The sequence below is a fragment of the Capronia epimyces genome, assembly GCF_000585565.1.
Source record: "Capronia epimyces CBS 606.96 chromosome Unknown aczIQ-supercont1.1, whole genome shotgun sequence".
Taxonomy (NCBI): Eukaryota; Fungi; Ascomycota; class Eurotiomycetes; order Chaetothyriales; family Herpotrichiellaceae; genus Capronia; species Capronia epimyces.
The window spans coordinates 2688709-2713558 of record NW_006912904.1 but is presented as its reverse complement, the minus strand read 5'-3'; the positions used below and the strand labels follow the sequence as shown (position 1 = coordinate 2713558).

Sequence of the window (24850 nt, the reverse complement as noted above, 5' to 3'; positions counted from 1 at the left end):
AAGCGGAGGCAATGCCGTGACACAGTACAGAGTAGTGCCAGAGGGGTCAATAGGGAAGATGGCTGCATGGCTGATGGCTGATGGATGATGGCTGATGGCTGTGTATTGGGTGTGAGGTCAAGGTGAACCTGGACGTGGACTCGAGCCTTGTGATCTCAGGTTGAAGGTTAATTAGGTGGTTGAGATATACTGCACCTAGACAAGCCCCTTGGCCTAAGGGCCCTCCTATTGATGCCATTGACTGGTACTGTGGGCTGTAGGCCGCAGGCAGGCTTAGTATCTAAGGTATCTATTTCTAAATACACGTACCAGTACGGAGTGTTACCTGACATACTCGGTACGGATCCCCGGTAAATACGTATACTGTACGGAGTATATAGCCTTCCCCAGCTAAACTGTTTGAATTAATTACAACCATGTTACTATAGTTTAGTACACCACCATCTTCTCACTGATAATGATAAATTTCGCGGAGATTGCTTCTCACCCTGACGACGTCGCCCTCCCGCGGACAGAGTAAAGTCCCGTCATCCAGCATACAGCACTGTTCAAAGTTCTCCCGGCTCATCCAGTCTCTCGGAACAAAGTAATGGCGCTTGAAGGAACCCGGATCCGGTCTAGGACTCAGAGAGATGGAGCACACCCACAGGTCCCGGTCAAAGAAGACGAGTAGTGCGCCAGCCAAGATGCCTAGGGGCAGTTCGATCTTCTCTGCCACCTCGCTCGGAATCCGCAAGTAGGGAACTGGGCGGAGGAGGCCCGGCTCGCATGCCTGCCTGATGTCCATGGCAATGGCCGACGTGGCCACAATCAAGAGTCGTTTCTGCACTTTGCCTTGCGCCAGCTGCTCCTTGACGTGCGCCATCATATGCTGGCGATCCTGGGTGAGCATGCTCCTGTAGACCGTCGATTCTGAATCGGGATGCCAGGTGGGACGCCGTGTATCCCGCGGGATTGTGTCTATGACTGTGCTGCCGCCCCCTTCCAGATTCAGGGTGGGTTGCCTGGCAAACGAGAAAGCCTCGCTGCCGACCCGGTATTGACACAGCAGTCGTAGGTCGTCCCAGTGGAACACTTGAATATTCTCCGGTCCGATCGCGATGATGGCTTCCTGCTGACTGGGATGATTCAGCCATCCTCGTTCGGTCGCATGGTCCATCTTGGCCGTGGCTGTTACTGCGCTTTCAGTTTCTGCAACATGCCATACCTGTGCAAAGTCATCGCTAATCACCAGAAGCTTTCGTGATGACGCATCGATCAGTAATTGATGAACCGTGCGATCCCCCAGTTTGGTCTCCGGATTTGGTAGAAGCCGGATCCCATCCCGACCAGCAATGTCCATGTCCGCCGTGTTCACCTGAAGTTGCAATATCCGTATGTCCCCGCCCAGGTCCGCTGCAGCGACCAGATCTCTGCTTGGGGCCCAGGCCAGGTGGCTGATGCCAAAGAAGTTGTGGAACTTGGTCAACTCACAGACCGAACTGCTTCTTCCATCTGAAAGATAAACTTCGCCGTCTTCGTTGCCCATCACGTATCTGGGCCCGGTCGGCGCAGCGGCGAGAGCGGTCAAGCTTGAAAACTCGGGGGCGACGGCCTGGGAAAGATGGGAATTAAGCGTGCCGGATTGGTTGTCACTAGCAGTGTCGCTGAAGGTCTCTCCCGATTCCGCCAGACGGAGCATGCCGTTCGGTTCCCAAGCAGTGATGGTCGGTCCTCGTATGTCATAGAACCGGGTGCTGTCTGGACTGAAAGACAACCCGCTCACGAGATCCCCCGAGGTGAGCTGATATATAGGGCTGAAGTAGGCAAAGTTCCAGACCTTCACCATGCCGTTGGTGTCGCTCGTCACGAAGAGCGTCCCATCTGGGCTCGCTGCAACTTCGTCGGCGGAAGCTCCCACCTCATAGTATGCACTTGAAACAGGATGCCATTTGAAGAGTGTCTTGTCCTTGTAGATACCAATAATATGGCCGGTGACGGGATTCCAGGTGAACGAGTCCACAGGAGACCATGTACTCGACGGGTCAGAGTCCAGATCCGGGAATGTATGCGGTCGTACACAACGTGCGATGAGTTGCCCACTGTCCAGATCCCAGGCCGAAAGAGGAAATGACCGATAAGATACGGCAACCTGTGTCCCGCCAGGGTTGATTTTCAGGCATTTAGGAGTGTTGATGAAGGCGGAAGTGGTCTCGTTTTTCTCCCTCAGCAGATTGGTGTTCACCACCTTCCAAGTTGGCATAGATTCATCGATTCGAAGAAGGCGGACCACTCGGTCGTCAGACGCGGTCAGAATTCTCCGGTCACGATCAGAAAATGCGATGGACAATACTCTGCTGCCGTTTGGGTTCGGAGTTTGCAACAGGATCTGGCCGGTAGGTATTTTCCAAACAATTGTGCTGCTCAAGCCAGCCGACACCAGCAAATCACTCCTGCTGTTGAAGCATATATCGGTCACGGGCTCCTGGTGTCGCAGTGTGCAGACCTCTTGGAAATCGACAGAACTCCACATATATATGGTTCCGCTTTGACTGAGCACGGCTACACGCTGGCCCGCGCATGCGATCTTGACGGCTGGTTCGTCGTGAGGAAGCGACAGGCGCGCGAACGCATCAGTCCATGACTCGTTTGCCCCAGACACTCGGAGTTTGGTAGTCTGGCCACGGTTGAACCGTTGGTGTATGACGGACGTGGTAGGACATAGTGCTGGGATGATTTCGTAGATTGCACGGGGCTCCAACAAGAGTTGTCTGCTGAATTTTCCTGTGATCCTCACCAAATCCACGGTCCAACCCTCCAGAAGCTCCAGTGCTGAAAGTCGGTGCAGCATGGGATTTCGGGCAACATTCAATTTCCGATTGCCGTCGACAAAGGTGATCAGTTCTCTGGCTCCCTTGACAAGGATCGTCAACTGCTTCCGACGGGCAAGGAGATGAATCCAATCCAGCACAAATGATTGACTGAAAAAATCAACCAATTTGTCAATCACTTGATCAGATAGTCGGTCAACATGGCGTAAGTGGTAAATCCAAGATGTGGCAGCATACAAAATGAACGGCTTCTTTTTCTGCAGGTCATCCAGCTTTAGCAGACTCAAGTTCGAGCTCGGCGATGAAGCAGAGAGGCTGGAGAGGGTCTTGACCAGAAGAGTGTTGTGGGCATGTTGGTGGTCGATAGCAATTGCGCTCTGTGAGACCGTTGTGAGATATTCGCGTGCTGTTTGATGGATCATGGTGACATGGTCCGTTTGATCTATGAGGACGAATTGTCCGCAGAGACTTCGGATCGTACTTCTCAGATTCAAGATGTCGGTATGGTCGCCGCGAAGCGCATCTTCGAGCTCTCCCAACGTCAGTGGGCGTGGTGTGCAAATCACCCACTGAAGTAGCAGTCTGGCCAGCTCGACATTCTGTTTGTTCGATGTCTGTGTGATGGCATCTTCCATCCTCTGATACATCTTGGTCATGTCATCGGGCAGCTTTTGGAGTGTGTCCTGGATGTCCTTCTCCGTCTGGCAGGTGTGAAGCTCTTCCAGCACGAGGCTCACCCACAAGAAGTTGCCCTTTGCACGCTGCAGAATATTAGGACCGAGTTGTTGCTTGAGTTCCTCACTCCCAGGCAGATACTCCATTTCGGACGCCAGCAGAAGCTGAATATCCTGTTGGTTATATTGTTGGATCTCTCCATCGATTGTGTACACCTTACCTACTCGCTGGAGCTTGTCGAAGCACAGAGCAAGAGCGTCTGTGCGACGGCTGGTAAGGAAGATTTTGATCTTAGTTTGTGACTTTTGCAGCACTTCTTGAAGGAGTCCCACCACGGTCTTTGGCGACTCTGACTCATCTACTGCATCGATCACCCAGAAAAGAGGTCGTTTGGAAGAGATACCGAACAACGTAGACTCGAATAACTTCTGCCAGATCAAACGATGATCGCTCTTTTCCAATGGAAGGCCTTCCGACAACACGCTCTGGAGCTGGATACGGTACTCGTGCAGCACGGAAGAAACCTGACACGCCAGTGATTTCAACATGTTGCTGACCGATCGTTTGCCTTGGTCATCGGCATTGAAGAAGTGATACTGATATTCGTAGCCCTCCGACTGCAGGTAGTCAACCAGAAAGCTTGACAAGACGGATTTCCCAGCAGCCGGTGGTGCGTTATACCATAGAACACAAGATTCAGACTGGTCTGTTAGCCATTCCCGAGCCGTGGGTTCCTTCAGCAACCATTTACAACTTTTGGGTGCCCGTCGCTTTAGAAGCGTGCTGAGGTCCTCGTAGGGAGGATCGGGGATTCCAAGGAGCTTCTTTAGTTCTTCGCTCGTGGTGGATGGGTGTCCCGAATGTGACGGCGCGCGCCCATTGTGGCCAAACTTCTCAACAAGACTTTTGAGGCTGTCTCGAACAATCTTGTAGTTCGGATCCACTTCGCTGTCGAACTTGCACACTCCTTGATGGTCGGCATTGAGTCCACGAAGCTTTTCCTCACTGTAGCCCAAGATCGACGAGTCTTTCTCCACGATCATACAACTTTTGGCGACAATTCGAGTTTGACACTCCTCATAAAACGAGATGATATCGAGTCTTCGGGCGACGTGACGAAATTGCTCGTTCAATTCCTCGATTGCCGCAGAGTGTTCCTGTAGGGCGGCAATAAACCTTTTCTTCGACTGCAACAAGAGTTCGAGAATCAAGCTCAGTGTGCTGGCGAGATTCGAGCCGCGATGAGGAGTGGCGAGGAAAACCATTCCTGAAATCGACCCGAACATCTCACGGTATGCTTGATCGTTTTGTCCCAGTAGATAGGCCTTTTTGACTACCAGTCCACCCATGGAATGAGCCACGAAGATGATGGGAAACTTCCCAATCTCCAGGCTCTCTTCATGTCCGCTTCTACCCATATGCATGTCGAAAAGCAGCTTCCTTGCAAAGTCTGGGATATCCGACACACATTTCGGACCGAATATCCTTGAGTCGTAACCATAGGTGAACAGCCTTGCTTTTCCGATCCGGCGATCTTTTGGCAGCCATAGGCCTGGCCAAAACAGCCTCGGGTCATGGTTCTTGGACCAAGTTTTGCGACTATCGCCACCAAGACCGTGTACGAAGATAATGTCGACAAGTGGCCTTGTTTCGGGGTTGTGAATAAGGTGCAGGCCAAGTGAATTGGACACATACGGCGCAGTTGAGTACGAGGACGTCGCCTGTGCCTCCTGCCCAGAGCCGAAGCTGGAATGGGAGGGTGCCTGGTATGAAAGTGCTATGGAGGTAGAGCTCTTTCGCGCCCACCGGAAGGGAGAGGCAGAACGCTTTCTGTCGGTGCTACCACTGGCTGGTTGTGCAGATGAGGGCGCGCCATCGTCTGTATTCCTATGCGCGAGCCTAGAACGTAACCTCTCGAACTGCCTTCTAGTGAGAATGAGGGCCACCAAGGCACCAGTGGAATCCAGAACATACCATAACTGTGACTTAGAGTCTGGGGGTGCTCTCACGGTGCTAGGAGGTCCATTGGAGGAATCAATATGTGACCATGATTGTGATTATGAGGGACCCCTGCACTGAGTTGCCTAAGCGTGATCGCGACTGCTGCAAGGCGGACCGAAGGCTCGACTGAGGGCGGTCTATCGAACTCAATAAAGCAGGAGATTCAGGGTGAGTGCGAAGCACCAGAGAGAGGCCTCTTGTAGAGAGAATTCTTCTCGGTCTGCTGAGTACCAGTACTCAGCATTCGCGGTCCGAAAGGCAGGTAGGCCACTGGCCATGACTGACTCTCGAGGCATTGCTAAACCAACCGCGACCGAAACGTGTGGCACCCAGCAGATGCTGCTGAAACAGCTTCAAACTTAGCTCGGACGAGGCGCCATATCCTTGTTGATACCTAGTTGCAATGAATATTTGTGGACATTGCGCAATCAACCTTGGGTGACATCGGCGCGAGATAGGCGAATTGATGCGCAACCAGGGGGTGTTGCCCATTGCGCACAAGAGCCATTTTACTATGCACACTGCGGTGAGGACGACTCATGACCTGCGTGGGCCATGTCGATGCACCCTTCCGAGACGCAGGTTCCATGTCTGCTTGTAACTGCACCGCAGTGCTCTTCTTCTTGCTCAGTGACTACGTCTGTGGTTGAAGGAAATATTTCTTGTAAAGAGGGAGGGGCCGGCGCTTGGGGCTGTCGCGTGCAGTAGCCTGTCTCAATTGACGAGGGCGGTTGTAATGGAGGAGGACGGAGAGAAGCGAAGAGGGAGGATTCTTCAGGCTCCAATTCTTCAGGCTCCAATTCTTCAGGCTCCATTGGAATTCTTTCAGGCTCCAGGGCGCTTACAGTACACATCCGGAGTACGGAGTACATACATACAGTGGTGTGTTTGCAGTGGTGGATTCTAACAGGGCCGGCGGCAAGTGCTTCCCCGGCCGTGACTTCCTGTCTTATAACTCTTAGCCTTGGCAGCCCTAAGCCTGAGCCTAACGGTTTAGGGGCTAAGGCTACTGTAAGGGGCTCCTTAGGCTTCGGTGGCTTAGGGGCTCAGGGGCTTCCATAGGAGGCCTAAGCCTAATCTTAGCCTTACTAATAAGTTAGCCCCTGGTCCTTCCGCCAATGCCCTGCCCCATGTGTTCCTTCCTCAATCGCACGTCCTTTGTTCAGCCCCGAGGTTGTTTGGACATCATTCCTCACCCGACCAGCTCAACCTCTTCATGTCGCATCCTCCAACAGTGAGACTCAGATCCCTGCTTCTGAGAATGTCCAGCGCGCGCCAACATCGGCTAGCTCCCTGGAGGCTGGCCTCGGTTACAATGTTAGCTCTCTGCTCCCATGGGATGCAACACAGAATACAGAATACTTAATGGCCCCTCCTGGCGTGCTACAGAATCCAGCCCTCGAGCTTGCTCTACACGCATTGCCCGAGAGCTAGGACGCTTCTTCACGCCCCATCCAGCAAACCCAAAAACCCGTTTTGCGAGATGATTGCCCCTGTCCAAGAAGCCTTCGTCGAGATTCTGGCCGATACCAAGATATCGGGGGACTTCTCTGTTGACGAGAACGTGACCTCAATGCTCCCGAAAGGCAGCAAAGTCTTATCCGCCATCAAGTTTGGAATGTCAGCGTGGACCATCACAGCACGTCTGGAAGTCGAGCTCCCGGACCAAACACCCATGCAATACTTTCTCAAGTGCGCCACTGGGGAAGCCGGACGAACCATGATGGAAGGCGAATTCAATTCCATGAGCGAACTGTACAACACGATGCCCTCTTTCGTACCGAAGCCCTACGGCTGGGGAAAATATGCCAGAGGCTCAGCTGAACCTGAAACGTACTTCTTCCTAGCGGAATTTATCGACATGAGCGACCGACCGCCCGAGCCCACTCAACTGTGCACGAAGCTGGCCCAGCTGCACCGAGACAGCGTCTCGCCGACGGGCCAGTTTGGATTCCACATCACCACGTGTCAGGGCCGGATCCCACAGGCGGTGGCCGGGTGGGAAAGCAGCTGGACGGTCTATTTCACGCGACTGTTGCAGCATGTTATGGAGCTGGACATGGCCACCAACGGACCATGGGCCGAGTTGGAACGGCTCGAAGACCGGCTCGTGAGCCACGTCGTGCCGCGCCTGCTCGACGCCCTGGTCCAAAACGGCCGCAGCGTCAAGCCCTCGTTAATCCACGGCGATCTGTGGGAGGGCAACACCGGCACCGCCTACCGGACGGGGGAGATCTATCTCTTCGACGCGGCCGCCATGTACGCCCACCATGAGCTGGAGATCGGCGATTGGCGCTGCCATTACAACAAGATCCACAGCAAGGTCTACACCAAAACATATCTGCGGTACAATCATCCCAGCGAGCCACGTGAGGAATGGGACGATCGGAACCGCCTGTACAGCATCTATTACAATGTCATCTATTCGGTCAATCACGTCAAGTCTGGGAAAGCCGTGCGCCAGACGTAAGTGTTCTTGTCTCTATCCCTGTTCTTGACTCTGTCCCTGTCCTTGTCTCTACCCCTGTCCCCGTCCTCCTAATCAAGCAATATATACAGAAACTAGCCTGACGCATTGTTCTCTCCTAGCGCGTATGATGACATGTATCATCTCATTGACAAATATGCCCCGTTCGCCAAAGACCAAGGTCCTCCGAAACTGACCGATGCCGAGAGGGTCGCACTGTCGCAGGAACGAGATCACACCAAGCCTTAGGAGGGTTTGGGATGTCCATATCCTCGACGCTACCACTGCAGCTGGTGTCACTTTTGTGTACCACTGCCTCGTCCAAACTCGGTGTGCATGATGGTGTATTTCATGCCCTGGCACTTGGTCATCTTGAACGCGTTCTTGGCCTCTTCCGCCACCGCCGGGTGGACGAGGTGGTGGCCGGCGAGCCAGACCCGGTCGTTGCGCCAGATTCCCGGTGAGCCTGCTTATATTTCAAGCTAGATTCCTGAGAGCCTCCTTAACCCGTTGAGTTGGCTCTTGGATACCGGCCCGGCTTTCAAAAGGCAGGGGCAGATCTAAACCAACTGCAGTGCCATGTTGCAGCCACATATGTAGTAGATACCGGTGGGTGGTGGGTATCGCCGCCGACAGTCTGGGCGGTAAGGCCGCAAGGCCGGGGCAAATGCCGTGATGGTACGCCTCCACCGTAGGTAGGTAGTACACAGATATCGAGGCCGAGGCTGATTTGGACCAGCAAAGTCGGGGGGTCGGCGCGAACATCGGACTCAGCTGAGGTCTACGATGCCTCCACCTCCACCTCCATATTTGCCAAACCGCGTGGGGTTCACCGGGTTTGGCATGTATGTATCATGCATGTATCTCGTCTTGTCTCTCTTTTAGATATGACACTGCGATGGCCGGCCAGTATTGCCAGAAATGGGGAGGGGAGCAGAGCGGAGAGGGGCACGGCACAGCACAGCACTGCAGTAATAAACAATCCATCACCCATCACCTACAATATAACCATCACCCATCACCATCTCAGGCAGGGGTCATGTCGCGCCCAGAAAGGACATGTACACGTACTCCGTACTGTGAGTCGTGCTAGGCAAAGGTGTGCGTGCGTTCATGCGTTCATGCGTGTGCGCAACAGCGGTTGACAGTCGGGCCGGCTGCCCTGGTCGACCTTGGGGGAGGAGACCTTAACCTGAGGACCTCCTACCGTACATAACCCCCGCATTGTACGGAGTACAGTACCGTCATATCCCTGTCCTCCTTTAAAAGCTCCTCGAGGTCACTCTCTTTCTGCCCACGACACCGGGCCGCTCTGGCCCTGCCATGAAGTTTGTCGGATGATGGAACGCAAGGATGAAGTGAGTGACACTGCAACGGCGGTAGGGACCCTACCTACTCCTGTTCCATATACCGTCTTCAGCCAGAGACAGAAGCGACTGCTCATTGCGCTTCTGGGGTTCGCCACAGTCACCTCGCCGCTCACGGCGACAATCTATTTCCCGCTTCTTCCGCTGTTGAGAGATCGGTTCCACACCTCGTCGCAGGCCATCAATCTCACCATCACCATATATATCATCTTCCAGGCAATATCGCCAGCAGTCTTTGGCCCACTGTCCGACTCTCTTGGGCGCCGGCCGGTCTACCTGGTCACATTGTCCTTGTATCTGGTCGCCAATCTGGGACTGGCCATCAATCAAGACAGCTATGGCGCTCTGCTCGGCCTGCGTGCACTGCAGAGTCTAGGTGCAAGTGCGGCCTATGCCGTCAGTTTTGGGGTTGTGGCCGATGTCTGTGTCCCAAGCGAGCGGGGAAGCATGCTGGGTCCGGTCAGCATGGCATTGAACTTGGGTGCGTGCATCGGGCCTGTCATCGGGGGCTGGGTCGTCTACTCCAGTGGGAGCTTCCAATGGGTATTCCGGGCCCTGGTCATCATCGCTGCGGCGTTGGTGTTCTTGGTCGGCCTTCTTCTACCAGAGACGGCCCGAGTCCTCGTGGCAGACGGGTCGGGGAGAGCTCGTCTACCCTGGTGGGAGCGCACATGGTGGAGCCTTCTGAAGAAGGGGGCTCTAACCCATGCACAGCCCAGCAGGGAAGGAGAGCCTCAGCCTTTCAGCAGCCCGAACGAGGGCCTCCGCCACAGTCAAGAGACTCCTCGACCGAGGATCCGTGCGAGGTTGAGGATAGGCAACCCGGCGGCATGCCTGCGCATCATTTTCCACCGCGACACTTTCCTCGTGCTGTGGATGCACGCCTCCTTCTACACGGTCGATTACTCTCTGGTCGCCGCGATTCCAGACATCTATCAGCAGATATACCGCTTCAACGCGCTGGAGATCGGTCTGGCCTACCTCCCCCGCGGGGTCGGCATCATCGTCGGCGGCTTCTGCGTCGGCAAAGCCATGGACTGGAACTACCGGGCCACGGCGCGCGAGATCAACTGGAACATCGATCACGTCTCCGGCGACGATTTGCTCGACTTCCCCATCGAACGAGCCCGGTCTCGCGGATCCCGCTGGCTGCTGCTCGTCTCGACGGCCGGCCTTGTCGGCTACGGCTGGGCAGTTCACTATCACGTCCACCCAGCAGTGCTGCTGGCCCTTCAATTCCTCCAGGGTTTCTGGGGCACTTGCTTCTACACCGTCTACAACACCCTTCTTGTCGATGTCTTCCCGGAGAGCCCGAGCACGGCCGCCGCGGCCGCTAGTATCGCCCGCTGCGCAATGGCCGCCGCCGGCGTCGCCGTCTTGCAGCCGTTGCTTGCGGCGGCCGGCCGAGGCTGGTATTTCACCGTCCTGGGCTTGTGGAGCGGGAGCTGCGGTGCCATGGCCCTGTGGCTGATCAGGAAGAAAGGCATGGCGTGGAGAAGGAGGCGGTGCCACCGAAAGGAGGGGTCTCTTGCTGTACTCCGTAATGTCGTATAGAAGCGGATACTGTTCTGGACCGACCTCTTATCTGTCAAACTTACTGTAGGCACTAACTTGGGCATTCCCAGCCTTGCCCTTTAACCAGAAGGCTGCTTTAGGCGTACTATACACTATAGAGCCTGCGATCTCCCTGCGACCCATTGATAGCGAACATGGAACATTTCAACCTTTGACATTTCTATTCACCTGGACCGACCTCTTATCCTATTCACCTCTCTCTACCTTGACCACCCACACAGTCTAGCGTAAGCCTTAGGGTTAGGGTTAGGGTTAGGGCTAGTATGTACAGTGGTATGTACACAGAAGTAGCAGAAGACCATGTAGTCAGGCCAAGGGTGGCACCAGTGGGTGTCAAAATAAAGAACGGGTTCTCGGCCAAAGGAGCCTATCTTTGATCTATCACTATAATTACAGCAAACGATAAAGTCGATGAGAAGATAGAAGAGGTTGAAGTAGAAGAGCGTAAACGGACAACCCGTTAGATATTTTGACACCCACCCTTAGGCCTTGGGTCTTGGCTAGTTAATTACTGTACGGAGTACGTGTAGTTGATTTTCTCGTGTCAAAGACCATGTATAGTATGAGCACGGAGGACTTTTGCTCGGTGTCAAAACTGCTTAATGGCAGGTGAGTACTCCGTCCTTATAGATACAGGTACAGTCAGCTAGATACAGGTACAGTCAACGTCGAATAGTTCTCTTCTCTATGTAATTCAGCGTCGAATATCCTCCTCTGTACGTACAGTAAGTGGATACAGTATCTACCACATCACTCCCTCTTCACCGGACCCGCACCGGCTAAGGCTGTCCCAGTCTTCTCCGGACTCCCGCTCTCACTCCCCGGCCCCGAGCCGGTGAAAGGAACACCCTCGCTAACAGGCATATGCATGCCCATAGTCCCTCCAGCGGTGTCCTCCGAGTCCCAATGCGCGTCGCTGAGATACTTGAAATCCAAGCCGCGGGCCTCGTCCTCCTCCTTGACACGCAGATGACAGCCGGGGAGGTGATTGATGACGACCAACAAGATACAGCTGACGACGAAGCTCCAGGCGGCGCAGGTGGTGGCCCCCGCGAACTGATAGCCCAGCTGTATCCAGTGGCGGTCCCACCAGCCGCCGGCGTAGCTGTCTCCACTGACGCCGTCGAGGGCCGGCACCCATCGGGAGGCGAAAAGCCCCGTGAGCAAGTCTCCGATGTAGCCGCCCACGCCGTGCAGGGCGAAGATGTCCAGCCCTTCGTCGATCGAGATCAGGTATTTGTACTTGTTGGTGTAGAAGCAGCATATTGATGTGAGGAGGCCGACTAGTGCGGCGACGTAGACGGGAACTGAGCAAAAAAACGGTTAGTTAGCCATCTAGATTAGGTAGTAGTGGAACCGCAGCTAGACATGGAAGAGTCGAACAGGAAGAAGAGGGAGGGCAGCAAAAATAGGATGATTTTGGGGTGGAAGTAATCAATACAAAGAATGATATGGGCTTGATGATATAGGCTTGATGATGGGCTTGATGATGGGCTTGATGATATGGGCTTGATGATATGGGCTTGATGATATGGGCTTGATGGTATGGGCATGATATGGGCATGTTAACATAGGTAATGAAACCCACCGTATCCTGCCGCTGGCGTGATGCCAACTAGTCCCGAGATGATGCCAGAACAGAAGCCGATGATGCTGAATTTCTGCGTGTGCATGTACTCCAGCAGGGTCCAGCCAATGCCGCCTCCGCAGGCGGCCAGGTTGGTGTTGACGACGACATAGATGGAGCGAAGCGAGAGATTGGCCGTGCTGGCTCCTATAATGTGTGCCCAACTCGTCAGTAGGGATTACTAGCCTTGCCTGGGTATATGTATGTTTATGTGTAGGTGTAGGTGTAGGTAGGTGTAGGTGTATGTGTGTGTGTATGTGTATGTGTATGTGGTATGTATTCTGGCTTCAGCGCCAGGTGTAAAGGGAGGAAAACCAACCATTGAATGCAAACCAACCGAACCAAATAAAGCAGGTCCCCATGCCGACGAGGAACGGATTATGTGGTTTGAAATGCACGATCTTGGCCCTCTCGCCGGCGGTGTGGTCGCCGATGCGAGGACCCAGCATCAGACTCCAGGCCAGGGCGGAGAAACCGCTGGCAATATGGACGGGACCGGAGCCGGCGAAATCATACACGCCCAGCTGATACAGCCAGCCGCTGGGGTTCCATTCAAAGTACGCGAGCGGGTAGTAGACAAAGGTGGTCCAGCAGAGGAGGAAGAGCATGCTGGGCCACAGGCGGCCGCGCTCCAGCATGGCGCCGGCCAGGATCATGGCGGTGGCGGTGACGAAGGTGAAGCCGAAACACGCGTACAGAATGTCCGGGATGTCCGAGTTGGCCAGCGACGGCGACGCCACCACGTTGTGCAGGCCCGCCAGGCTCAGGTTGCCGAGCATCGGGTTCGTCGTGTGCGACTGGTACAGGGAATAGCCGTATATCCAGAACTGGATGCCGCACGCGCAGGCGCAGAACAGCGATTGGAAGATCATGGTCAGCGCCGCTTTCCGCCGGTGCATGCCTGCGTAGAGATAGCCGATCGCCGGCGTGATTTGCCAGCAGAGGATGGTGCAGACGAGAATCCAGCAGAGATCGCCCTAACCCAAGTGAACGGGTGTCAGTCGTGGTCTCATAGTAACTCATGGCAAAGCATGAGATTGATATTGAGCTCAACTTGAGAATTGCTGTACCTTGTCATATGGAGCGTTGAGGTTCTGGGTCAGCGGGTCGCCGCCCTGAGGATCGACCTTGTAGTCTGGCCATTCTGTCACGGGGGGGATTTCCGACATCTTGATCTCTGGGATTTCAGGCCTAGTAAGGAACTTCAACCCTGCAAAATACAATCTCAATCTCAAACTTAAACTCGAGGTTGTCAAAGGCGGCAGCAGTGTGAGGAAAGAGTAAGAAGACAGTAGAGGCAGTAAAGACAGAACAGAAGTGGAAGGGATGGCCAAGGGGTTGTGCGACTCCAACACCTCTTAAGCACTGCTCTGTACGGAGTACGGTTACAGTGTACACACCTAGTGAGGCTCGGCCATTCGAGCCAAGAGATAACATCGAATCCCGAACAGGAAAATGATTCCTCTTTTCTGCAGGGGATGAGAACGTGGCAAGCCACGTTGTCCTCCGTACCGCCACCGAGATGCCTGTCTGATTGCGGAAACGACAAGATCATCCCACCCGTCCCGCCAGGACCTGGACCTGGGATCCGATGGTATCCAAGCAAGGCTAGGCTTGTCGATGCTATGCTGAGCACAACAAACTCCAAGTTGAAGTTGGATCCTCTCGAGAAGGAGGGGGAGGGGTAGGGGTAGGGCGCCTTCACCGCCCCATCTCGCATGGCATGACGAGGCGATAGTACGTAGATCGCAGATCGTAGGGGTGTCTGTGTCTGTGTCTGCGTCTGCCTCGGTGCTGAACGATTGAAAGACTCTCCGTCGTTCCGGAGAGCTCGACGCCTTCACAGTGTTGCCCTTATCAGTGGAGCTATACCAAGGCCTTGGCATGGGAGCGCTCGCGAGGCTGCCGGACCAGGAGCTTAGCTAGGAGGACGTGTTCCCGCCCCCAGTCGCCATACCAAGACCTCTTGGGTCACCTCTTGTGTCCTTGGCAGGCCCCAGCGGAACCCGGACCCAGCGGATGGTGGCTATCAGTTGGACTACTCCGTAATGTGACGGTCGTCGTCACGATTGTTGTTTCAACATCGCCATTCTCCGCGACATTGAGATTCAAGCCCATCCTCATCCTCACAGGCCATCGCCACTGGGAGGGCATAGGGGGAAGGGCATAGACCAGGTCTTGTTTCCGTCGACCGCCGCGCTGCACCTCCTATTCTCGACAAGATGCAACACGTGCGGGCTGACGTCCGACAGCCAGACCCAGACACATGGATCAGCGACGTCGGGAAGGGGAAGGGCTGCTTTGGAGGATAAGGGATAATGAGATGAAATCTAATCTCTTCTTACAGATCTCTGCAGGCAGTCGGCATTTCGACGTGTTACCAGCAGAGAGGACGGATGAGGATGCAGCGCAGGTCAGCAGGGCCAGAAGCGCAGGACGAAACTCGGCAGCCCCAGCCCCAGGATCTGGTATGACGGACAAATTGTAAGCGTGTCTTACTTGACCGACGAGGTCTTCCAACAACGGGAGTCCACTAAGATGAGCCTTGCGATGGCAACTCCAGGCTCCCGGTCACAATTGTCACTCACGGATTCAAATTGTGCAAGAGGCTGCGGCCACCGACGAATTGCGTCATCGTGATCACACGTGACTGGCCGAGGCTGAGTATAGCCTTGTAGCCTCGCAGCCTTGCACTTGACTGATGGATCGCCTTCTCACTCTGTGGTTTGAATCCGATGAGACACGACGAACCTAGGGCTTCATACACGTAGTTGGTCGTGGACTCACTATTCCAATATCGTCCAGGTAACAAGGTAGGTCCTTTGTCCGAAGGCGAAAGAGATAGTGACATAAAGAGCCATAAACATGATGCTACTGCCTAGCAGCATCGTGTCCGCCACTTCCCACGGCGAATAGCCTGTGCGAAGAAACTGGTGCGCAAGGGACCAGACCGTAGGGAGATGGTCCCGTGCCCACAGACACAAAGAAGTTGCATCTCTATCTCCGAGACTGAGAGGGAAGACGACAAAATATGGGAAAGACTGGAGGCGAAATATGGCGGCCTTGGCCGTTAGCCTTACGCTACGGGCTACAGCATCTATCATCTACTGTATATTGGCCAAATACCAATAACGAATGCCAAATGCCAAATGCTAGCTTCAGTGATGCAAGGCTGATCTCAGATGAAAGCACGGTTGTTTCGCGAGAGATGCGCTCATTCTGTCAGAGGTACAGTACAAACCTGGCGATGATGTCGATGTCGATGTCGATGTCAGACCACCCCTGACAGCGACCAGTGATCAGTGAGAGTATTTAATACCGAAGAACCATCAACCATCACATCCTCATACACTTGATAACTACTACTACCCGTACTAGTATATCATGTCAGGGTCAGGGTCGGCAAGCAGCCTCACCAGACAGGATCGGATCGGATTCCCAAACCGCAAAGCAACACATGGCCATCATGACATACAGTGCCAACACTACCAAGGAACGGTGATGGTAATACCAACACTACCAAGGAACGGTGACAATAATACCAATACTAACACTAGTGCCAGTCACCAGTCCCAGTCACCAGTCCCAGTCACCAGTCCCAGTCACCAGTCCCAGTCACCAGTCCTAGTATTTGACCTTTGCAAGAATCTCAGCATCACCCGAATCAAAAGAATCCTCCTTCTCGACCGTGCGGATGATGTCTTCGTATTTCGGATCACGCAGCTTGAAGTCGATGCCAAAGGGGCGAAGATGCGCCACAATGCCCGGGATATAGTCGACCACCGGCTCGACTGGTTTGCCGTCCGGCCCGATGGGCTTGCTGATGGTGTAGGCGGCGAGAGTCTGGGCCATGGTCACGAACACGGCGCTGTCGGCGACCAGGCGGCCGGGGCAGATGCGGCGGCCCCAGCCGAAGATGTTCTCGGTCGGGTCGGTTTCCGGCTCGTGGTTCTCGTCTTTGAGGAATCTCTCGGGTGAGAATTTGCGGGGGTCGGCGTAGTAACTCGGATCGTTGTTGTATAACCTACAAGGAGTGAGAGGGGTATGTCAGCTAAGGGTACTGTAAATAAGAAAACCACCCACACCACACCACACCACACGATCGCCGATAGCAAATATTTGAGTTGGGATGGCTGGGCCGAAACAAACAACCAATGGCACCACCACCACCACCACTAGCAAACATGTACCCAACACAGTTCAGGATGATTGGATGGATGGATGGATGAGCTCACCAGGCATTGACCATGATAGTGGCACCTTTGGGAATCAAGTAGCCCCTGTAGATGATGTCTTCATCGGCCCTGTGTGGCAGGGCGATCGGGCCCGGCGTGTGCCAGCGCATGACTTCCTTCACCATGGCGTTGATGTAGGGCAGGTTGTCGCGGTCGGACAGGAGGGGGAGCCGGTCCCGGCCGACGACACGGTCGATTTCGTCTTGGGCTTTGCGCTGCGCGGAGGGGAAGAGGATCATGGCGAGGAGGAAGCCTTTGAGCGAAGCGACGGTCTAGAAAATAACAGAGTATCAGTCAGCTGTAGAAGTAAATAGATGGGAGTGCTCGGAGCAGGCAAGTGGGAACCAGGATCTGATCTTGCTGGTTGAGGTGGTTGAGGTGGGCTTTGCATATGCTATGCCATGATCTCATATCGTATCATAGCATAGCAGTGCAGTGTATAGTACACCAAGTACTACTGTACTCACCGTGTCAGCACCAGCAATATACATGCCCATGGAAGTCCATGACACCATGTCGTGAGGCTCGTTATCGTCCAGAAGATCGGACGCGTACGACGGCACGTGCTTGTTCTGTTTTCTCTGGTGGATGGTAAAGGCCAATGGCTTCTCAATCACTTCTTGCACCACGGCCTCGACTTTGCGACCGCTCTTCTTGTATCCGCCTCCGGGAAACCACTCGGGTATATATTGCACTGGTTGAATTAGCATCAATCCGTATGGCTTGCTCTCCTAAACTTACCCTGGGGAATCAAGTCGACCAGCCACTTTCCTGGTGCGGTGGCGTAGACAAACCTTTCGAGAAGCGACTCGGACAATGTGACCAGCGGATCAATCCCTTCGGGGATGATGGAATAGCCATAGGTGACTTTGAGAATAAAGGCTCCTGCCTCTCTGGAATGGGCACGTTGTTTCGTTAGTGATGGTTCGGAGTTGCTCAATCAACCCAAGATCGATGGATGGATGGAATGGTCCATTCATTCATTCATTCATTCAACGTTCGGTTCAGTTTGAAAGACGGAGTTCTTGTGCTCGTATACTAAAGATGTGATGGTATCAGGGCAGGACTTACCTTCGAAGATGTTCTGGGTAATGTTCAGGATCCTTGAGCAGCCGCAGCAAAAACTTCTGGGCTTCCAGTTCTTGCTGCGGATGGAATTTCATGACGGCATTCCGCGACCCGAGCACCTTGGCCATGACTTTGCGGTACTCCCTGAAAAGTCTCCTGTCGCGTGTCAAGGCGAGCGACTTTTTGAACCCGGCACTGCAAAAGACACTCCTGTGTCAGCACAGCATTCAGAGCCAACGCTGTCAGGGCCGCAAACAGAACAGAACAGAACAGAACAGAACAGTCACCGGCAGTATCTTAGGATCATAACAACGTCAAGGTAGAGTGGTGATATCAAAGTAAAGGAAATTTAATGCGTACTATTCGTAGGCAAAGGTCGACTCCGGCCGAGAGGCAGTCTTGGCGGACTCTTTGTCCAGTATGTCCACTGCACACTGCTTGTCGTTGAGGAGGATGATAGTGGTGCCAACCACTTTTAGAGAGCTGATAGGACCTGTTGTATCTCAATCCAAGCCCCATGTCAGTGACAGTCATCTGAGATTCCTGAAAACTCAGTCCAGCTCGATCCGCCCAAACCTGTGTTAACAAAGGATTAATAATGAAACGCTCGTTTGACGCACCATACAAGTCCCGGTGCTTTGCAAATTCGAGAAAATCCACAGACCCTTCCGGTGGGAGGTCGTATAGATTTCCCACGATCGGGAGTCCTTTAGGGCCTGGCGGGAGAGGGAGAGACTGGGACTTGCGGAAAGTTCTCCATAGAAGATATGAGGTGAGAATGGCGACGGCAAGGATGGCCGTGGGCGACAGTGTGATCGAAACTCGGTCCATGACTGCCTCTTGAATGATGGCGGTTCTGATCTGATCTGATTTGAGCAGTCACAGGACGGAGATGGCTATGATCAGAGTTCAACTGCTGGCAGAGATGCAGGGCAAGCTAAATGCCATGCCCGGCTGCATATAAGTAAATGCACCGTTGTCCCGGGGGTAACAACCTGCAAGTCTGGGGAGGGGAGAGCGGACTCCCTCTCCCCTCCCCAGTCTGTCGGTCACGCACACTCATTGAAGATCGTCACGGGTCTGATCCTCACATAGTCACAGCCATAGCCATAGCCATAGCCATTGCCAGGATGCTCTTCGCAGATAGGGCCGTTTTGACCGCGAATGAATGCTTGCCATGGCGAACCGCCCTCTCCTGTGCTGGATGTGTACTGGATCCGCCTTCCGACTGTCTTGAGGTGGGGGGGAATTTCGGCAAATCCCAAAACACAACACCCAACACCAACAGCAAACCCCATGGAGTCGGGTGAACTGATCTCACATTCAGTCGACCGAGCGACCGAGCGAGCCGCCCCGTGGGGTTTGAGCCGGAAGTACAAGTTTGCTCCTGCTGGGGTTTTTTCCCAAGCACTGCTGGAGCTGCAGCTGGGCTTCGTTGTGTGGCTGTCATCGGGCCGGAAGTGGCTTCTACCGATACTGTGCAGAGGATGAGAAGGGATGGGTAAATGCGGGAGGACTGTGGAATGGTGTGCCACGTCGCCCCTTTCTTTTCTGTCGTTTAAGTATCCGTATGGTTCTCTGCCGACTGGTAGACAGTCTCTCTGTAGTACGTAAGAGAAGTTCAGTTACTGTAGGGAGGAGGCATGGGCATGCAGCTCACAATAGAGTATTCCCACCACATACCTGAACAGGTTTAGTGTAGATTTATGGCTGGTCCATACCCCGCGTTTCACTAACTTCCTAGTACACATTAGAGTGCGTGGATGACGCTAGTGGCACCACTATCACCGCATTCAGCTAGCAGTTAGTCCTTAGCGCCATAGGTTTAGGGCACACTGTACTCCGTACGGATACGGATACGGATACGGAATACGGACGCGGATACTCCTCCTCAGTCCCTTCATGCTTACACCGAACGTCGCAGGTGCCTCAGGTAGCACCAGGTACCGTTTACCTGAGGTCTCTTGTATCTCATAACAACACTGCTCTCAATAGAACTACCCTATGTTTACCAGAAGGAGATCATTTATAATGCCATCAAACTCCCGGTGCCGCCCTTCTGGCATTCGATCCTACATTCTGCCGGGTACTACTCGACCAGTTATTTTCCGATCCCGGTCCCGAATGGGTGAAGGTTACATGATGTACCTGCCTAACGCTGTTCGATATCCTCCGAACGAGGTCTGATTCTATCCATTCACCATTGATACCTCAGTACACAAGGGTTGAAGTTGCCATTGGCATGTCTGTTGCAGAGTGAACAAGAGGTCACCTAGCCGACTTGACATTGACATTCCCACTCACTGGCTCCAGACCACCCGGCGGCAGCGGCAGTATAACCAACTACAACTACAGCCATGCCTCATTCACCACCACGAGTATTGGTCGTCGGCAGTGGCGGCGCCGGCGTGGCAGCCGCCCTCGAGGCCAGCCGACACGGGGCCGAGGTGACGCTGCTCGAGTCAAGCGACCACCTGGGCGGCGCGACGGCCATGTCAGGCGGGGTGATATTCGCGGCGGGGACGGAGACGCAGAAGAAGGCTGGCGTGCACGATACCCGGGAGGAACTGATCGCATATTACACGGCCATCTGCCAATGGACGGTCAGCCTGAAACTGCTGGAGACCATCGTCGATGGATGCCGTGATCTGATTCCCTGGCTGGAGGACCTAGGCGTCGTCTTCCGGCCGGAAGACCTGTACGTGGCCGGCACGGAGATGAACGCGCGCGGCCACATACCCAGTGGCGACACGGGCGGGCGAGGTCCGGCTGGCGGAGCGGCCATCATCCATGCGATTGTGAGGGCGTTTGATGAGCGGAAAGTGGTGGTTCACACCAACACCAGAATCACAGGCATTACGATCCCAACCAAAACAAAAAGTCCCCAGACCAAGACCAATGGTGACACCAGTACCAGCCCGGCCACCGATGGTAGTGATGGCAGCACCAACACCAGCAGCAATGGTGACACTGACACCATTGAACTCAGGTCGGAAGACGGCCGCGTCTTCCAGGGCGACTCGGTGATCATTGCCTCAGGCGGGTTCGGGGCCAGCCTGTCGAAGCTGAGCCAGTACTATCCCGACGCGGTCAAGCACGAAGGCTGGACATGGTATATCGGGCCCGCGACGAACCAAGGCGACGGGCTCGACCTGGGGACGACGGTGGGCGGGACGGTGGTCAACGTCAACAACGGCGGGGTGAACGCGACGCCCAACTTCATCCAGGACGTCGACCTGTACAAGCCTGGGTGGCTACTGTACCTCAACACGCAGGGCGAGCGGTTCGTCAACGAGCTGGCCCCGTACACGTTTCTAGGGCCCACGGTGGTGAACCAGCCGGGGTCGCGGTATTGGGGGGTGTTCGACACGCGGGCGCTGACTTACGCCACCGACCACCCTCCCAACACGGATCCGTACGGGCTGGGGTTCAAGATGCGGTCGAACTGGGAAGCCGAGACTCTGCACCGAGAGATCGCCAGCGGCCGCATCATCCAGGCCTCGTCGCTGGCCGAACTGGCCCGTCTGACGGGGATGCCGCCCGAGAGCGTCGAATACACCGTGTCCAAGTGGAACCGCGACGTCGTGAACGACAAAGACAAGGACCCCGAGTACGGGAAGGAGTCGGCTGAAATGTGGCCGCTCGACTCCCCGCCTTACTATGCCGCCGATGTGCGCTCCCACCAGGTCGGAATCACCTACGCCGGCTTGAGGGTCGACCACGCCGCTCGCCTGCTCGATCGCTTCGGCAGGCCGATTCCGCATTTCTACGCCGCTGGTGAAGTCGTCGGTGGCCTGGAAAAGTCCATCTACCCTGGCGGTGGCTATGCTATTGGCGCCGCCCTGTTATTTGGCAGAATTGCGGGGGAGAACGCAGCAAGCGAGACGAAGGGAGACAGTCCCAGTTGAGGGATCAGGATCTCAATGAAGGAAGTGAAAGTAAGGGAGAGGTTTGAAAGAAGTGAAAGAAAGAGAGAGGTTTGTTGCTGGACCAGGTACTCTGTACTACCGTAAGGATATAGTACTGTACCAGTAACATAACACTGGTGGAGCAGGGAATCTACAGTGGCATCGACTGTACCAGTTAACATAACATGCAGTGGTATCGACTGTCGTCCAGCTCAGCTACCGTGCCTCGATACGACGGGGTCAATGTACCGGGTCGGTTACACACGTATTTCTGCAACAATGCCTAGTGCGTATGCTTTGCTTTGAAACCCAACCCCATTCCTGAGATTGCAAAGGAGAGCATTAAGTTTGTGTCTATGTAGGCCTTAGGGTACTTGCTATTGAATAGACTAGGGTTTTTGAAACTTCCTCTGCCTCTGCTTCAGGCTCAGGCTCAGGCTCAGGCTTCAGAATCTTACCAAGGCATTCGCGGGCCGTCCAAGTCTAATAAGTGGTCGTGTTGACCGTGAAGCCCCTAATGAGTACGTTCGCGTCAGCATGTTTCCCGGTCAGATCAGGTCAGGTCATGTGTAGGTGTAATGTAGGAATCTCAATCTCACCCATCCACGACAAGATTGTGACCGTTGACCAGGCTCATCTGAGTCGAGGACAACAAGGCCACAGCGTCACCAATCTCCTCGGGCTTGCCCTGTCGGCCTTGGCGGGCCTCGAATGTCTTCCAGGTCTCGTAGACCTGCGGGTCGGATTTGACCACGGGCTCTGCGATCTTGGTCAAGATGAAGCCGGGCGACAGGGCGTTGACGCGGATGCCGTGCTGTCGAGCTTCTAAGGCTGCCTTGAGGCCGAGTTGGAGGTTAGCATATATACATACATACATATGTATACATGTATAGTAGAACACTTGAAGTCTCTCCATGTCCATTGTGCATTCACACGTACAAGAGAGAGAGAAGGGGAGATATGTGTGTAGAACACTTCCCTCCATGTCCACTGTACGAGAGACAAAGAGGGGGGTATGTGTGGATGTGCACTCACAGCCTTGGTCAGACCAGCAACAGCATGTTTCGAAGCGGTATAGATCCCCGTCCCAGCCATGGCCTGAATGGAGTTCACCGAGGCACAATTGACAATCGACCCCCTTTGAGGCGCGCGTCCTGGCTCACTAGAATCTGTCAGCAATGGACAGCTACAGCGACACCAAGTAGTCTTCTGAATAGGCCAAGTAATCCTCTGAATAGGATAGGAGGTCCGAACGGAATACTCTATTCAGAGCGTTAGGAGGTGCCCGAACGGAACGTACACTTCGACAGAGTCCTGTTTCATCATCTGCAACAGCTCGTGTTTGGTGCTGATGAACACTCCGGTCGTGTTGACGGCCAGCACTTGCTCCCACTCTTCCACCGTGATTTCTGAAATGTGTTTATGGGGGCCACCGATGCCGGCAAAGTTTCTAGAATGTCGCCAACAACCGAACCGTTAGTCACGACAAGTACTGGACATGATACCTACGATACTGGACATGGTGCCTATGAGATGGACGGATTTGCGAGGCTCATGTGGATGGATCTTGGACCGGATCCGTCCGAATCAGAGTCAGAACTTACGCGGCATAGTCGATGCGTCCAAATTCAGCCACTGCTTGCGCAATTGCACCCTGGAACTCGGCCTCGCTGGTGACATTGGCTCGGATGGGCAAACACTTGACCTGTGACAGCCTCGTGGCCGTGGCCAGGGCTGGGTCAGCTTTGGCTTTGCCCATGGAATAGAGAACAATCAGATCAAATAGAACCAAATACAAAATAAAATAGAAATAAATACAAAATACACCTGATCCAAGCAACAGAGAACAGATCAGACCAAACAGAAACAGAATTCAAACTATTGAGCAACAATGTAGAATGTAGATTGCAGACAGACTTGGACTTGCCTTGTCTCCATGAGATTCGACCTCGGCCTTCGCGCCGTTCATGGTTTCATCGTCCTGAATGTCGACCAGGACCACGCCCCTGGCGCCCGATTTCGCAAATGACACGGCAATGGCCAGCCCCAGGCCACGTCCTCCGCCGGTGACCAAGGCCACTCCCGGCAACAGCGAGGAGGCGGATGATTGGCGTGTCGACGCCTAAGAATCCATTCAACCAGTCAACCAGTCAACCAGTCAAAACTCAAGTGGCCGACAGGGGGGGACGAAACATTCCCTCACATACCATTTTAAATGTGTATGAAGTGTGGTTGCGCTTGCGAGAGATCAAGATGAAACACCGGAGTACTTGCAGCCTTCCAGGGACTAGGAAAGATCAGTAATTACAGTATTCAATTTTCGATATTCAATATTCAGAATCGAGACCCCTTTCCAAGTGTGTATGTGTACAGTAGGTATATTTAAAACCAACGTCCTTGTAACTAACTGTGCTCAAGGACTAGCGTAGACTTGTATGTAGAGTGGCTAACACCAGCACCACACCCCTCCCCCCGGGTAGCAGCATGTTCCACATTCCGGGTTCCGAAAGGGCTGGGGCTAAGGCTAGGACTAAGACCCCCGGAGTATCTAGGATCTAGGATCTATGTACAGAACACGGCAGCCATGGAGAGACAACCTGAAGGGACAATGCAATATCCAGCTTCGAGACTTGTTAGGCTGGCCGGGTATTTAGTTCAGTTGTGCGTATGAGCCTCTAACGTCAGGAAGCCACGAGCTGATGTACTGCACATACAGTGCAGTGGCATCGATCTGGGCCGGCAGGACAACAGAGGTCTATTCCGACCGACTCTGACTCGGGTATATTGCTAGACAATAGACGCCATCCTCCGGGAGCATAAGCATACAGTATCATTATACAGTACAGAGCACTCGGTACAGGAGAACTGCATTTACAGTAGGGTGAATGTGAATGCAGCTCTATTGGGTCCTCATCCCCATATTCCTGCATTTCACCTTCCTCCCTCTTTGGTCTGGACGATTGCTTTGAGATCGCTGGTTCATGTCCATGTGCAGCAGGCCATCGCTTACAAGCACAAGCAGAAGCACAAGACAAACAAGCACAAGACAAACAAGCACAAGACAAACAAGCACAAGACAAACAAGCACAAGACAAACAAGCACAAGACAAACAAGCA

General features: G+C 54.0%; 8 protein-coding genes across 8 annotated transcripts; 3 read left to right on the top strand and 5 right to left on the bottom strand.

Moving 5' to 3' along the window:
- Window positions 1-448: 448 nt before the first annotated feature.
- Window positions 449-4909, bottom strand: A1O3_00992 (uncharacterized protein; the record flags this gene model as incomplete). Its single annotated transcript, XM_007731141.1, has 1 exon — window positions 449-4909. One exon carries the CDS (start codon window positions 4907-4909, stop codon window positions 449-451), a length of 4461 nt encoding a protein of 1486 aa, XP_007729331.1.
- Window positions 4910-6969: 2060 nt separating this feature from the next.
- Window positions 6970-8202, top strand: A1O3_00991 (uncharacterized protein; the record flags this gene model as incomplete). The annotated part of the gene is made up of 2 exons (XM_007731140.1): window positions 6970-7952; window positions 8076-8202. The coding sequence occupies 2 exons, from the start codon at window positions 6970-6972 to the stop codon at window positions 8200-8202; spliced, it is 1110 nt and encodes a 369-aa protein (XP_007729330.1).
- Window positions 8203-9293: 1091 nt separating this feature from the next.
- A1O3_00990 (uncharacterized protein) lies at window positions 9294-10874 on the top strand (the record flags this gene model as incomplete). The annotated part of the gene is made up of 1 exon (XM_007731139.1): window positions 9294-10874. The coding sequence occupies one exon, from the start codon at window positions 9294-9296 to the stop codon at window positions 10872-10874; it is 1581 nt and encodes a 526-aa protein (XP_007729329.1).
- Window positions 10875-11645: 771 nt separating this feature from the next.
- A1O3_00989 (uncharacterized protein) lies at window positions 11646-13691 on the bottom strand (the record flags this gene model as incomplete). The annotated part of the gene is made up of 4 exons (XM_007731138.1): window positions 11646-12202; window positions 12484-12669; window positions 12842-13499; window positions 13593-13691. 4 exons carry the CDS (start codon window positions 13689-13691, stop codon window positions 11646-11648), a joined length of 1500 nt encoding a protein of 499 aa, XP_007729328.1.
- Window positions 13692-16146: 2455 nt separating this feature from the next.
- A1O3_00988 (uncharacterized protein) lies at window positions 16147-18656 on the bottom strand (the record flags this gene model as incomplete). Its single annotated transcript, XM_007731137.1, has 7 exons — window positions 16147-16546; window positions 16758-17029; window positions 17225-17451; window positions 17499-17650; window positions 17829-18020; window positions 18186-18318; window positions 18446-18656. 7 exons carry the CDS (start codon window positions 18654-18656, stop codon window positions 16147-16149), a joined length of 1587 nt encoding a protein of 528 aa, XP_007729327.1.
- Window positions 18657-20182: 1526 nt separating this feature from the next.
- Window positions 20183-21733, top strand: A1O3_00987 (uncharacterized protein; the record flags this gene model as incomplete). The annotated part of the gene is made up of 1 exon (XM_007731136.1): window positions 20183-21733. The coding sequence occupies one exon, from the start codon at window positions 20183-20185 to the stop codon at window positions 21731-21733; it is 1551 nt and encodes a 516-aa protein (XP_007729326.1).
- Window positions 21734-22328: 595 nt separating this feature from the next.
- On the bottom strand, window positions 22329-22828 carry A1O3_00986 (uncharacterized protein; the record flags this gene model as incomplete). Its single annotated transcript, XM_007731135.1, has 2 exons — window positions 22329-22568; window positions 22769-22828. The coding sequence occupies 2 exons, from the start codon at window positions 22826-22828 to the stop codon at window positions 22329-22331; spliced, it is 300 nt and encodes a 99-aa protein (XP_007729325.1).
- Window positions 22829-22999: 171 nt separating this feature from the next.
- On the bottom strand, window positions 23000-23492 carry A1O3_00985 (uncharacterized protein; the record flags this gene model as incomplete). Its single annotated transcript, XM_007731134.1, has 2 exons — window positions 23000-23183; window positions 23338-23492. The coding sequence occupies 2 exons, from the start codon at window positions 23490-23492 to the stop codon at window positions 23000-23002; spliced, it is 339 nt and encodes a 112-aa protein (XP_007729324.1).
- Between the last annotated feature and the right edge of the window lie 1358 nt (window positions 23493-24850).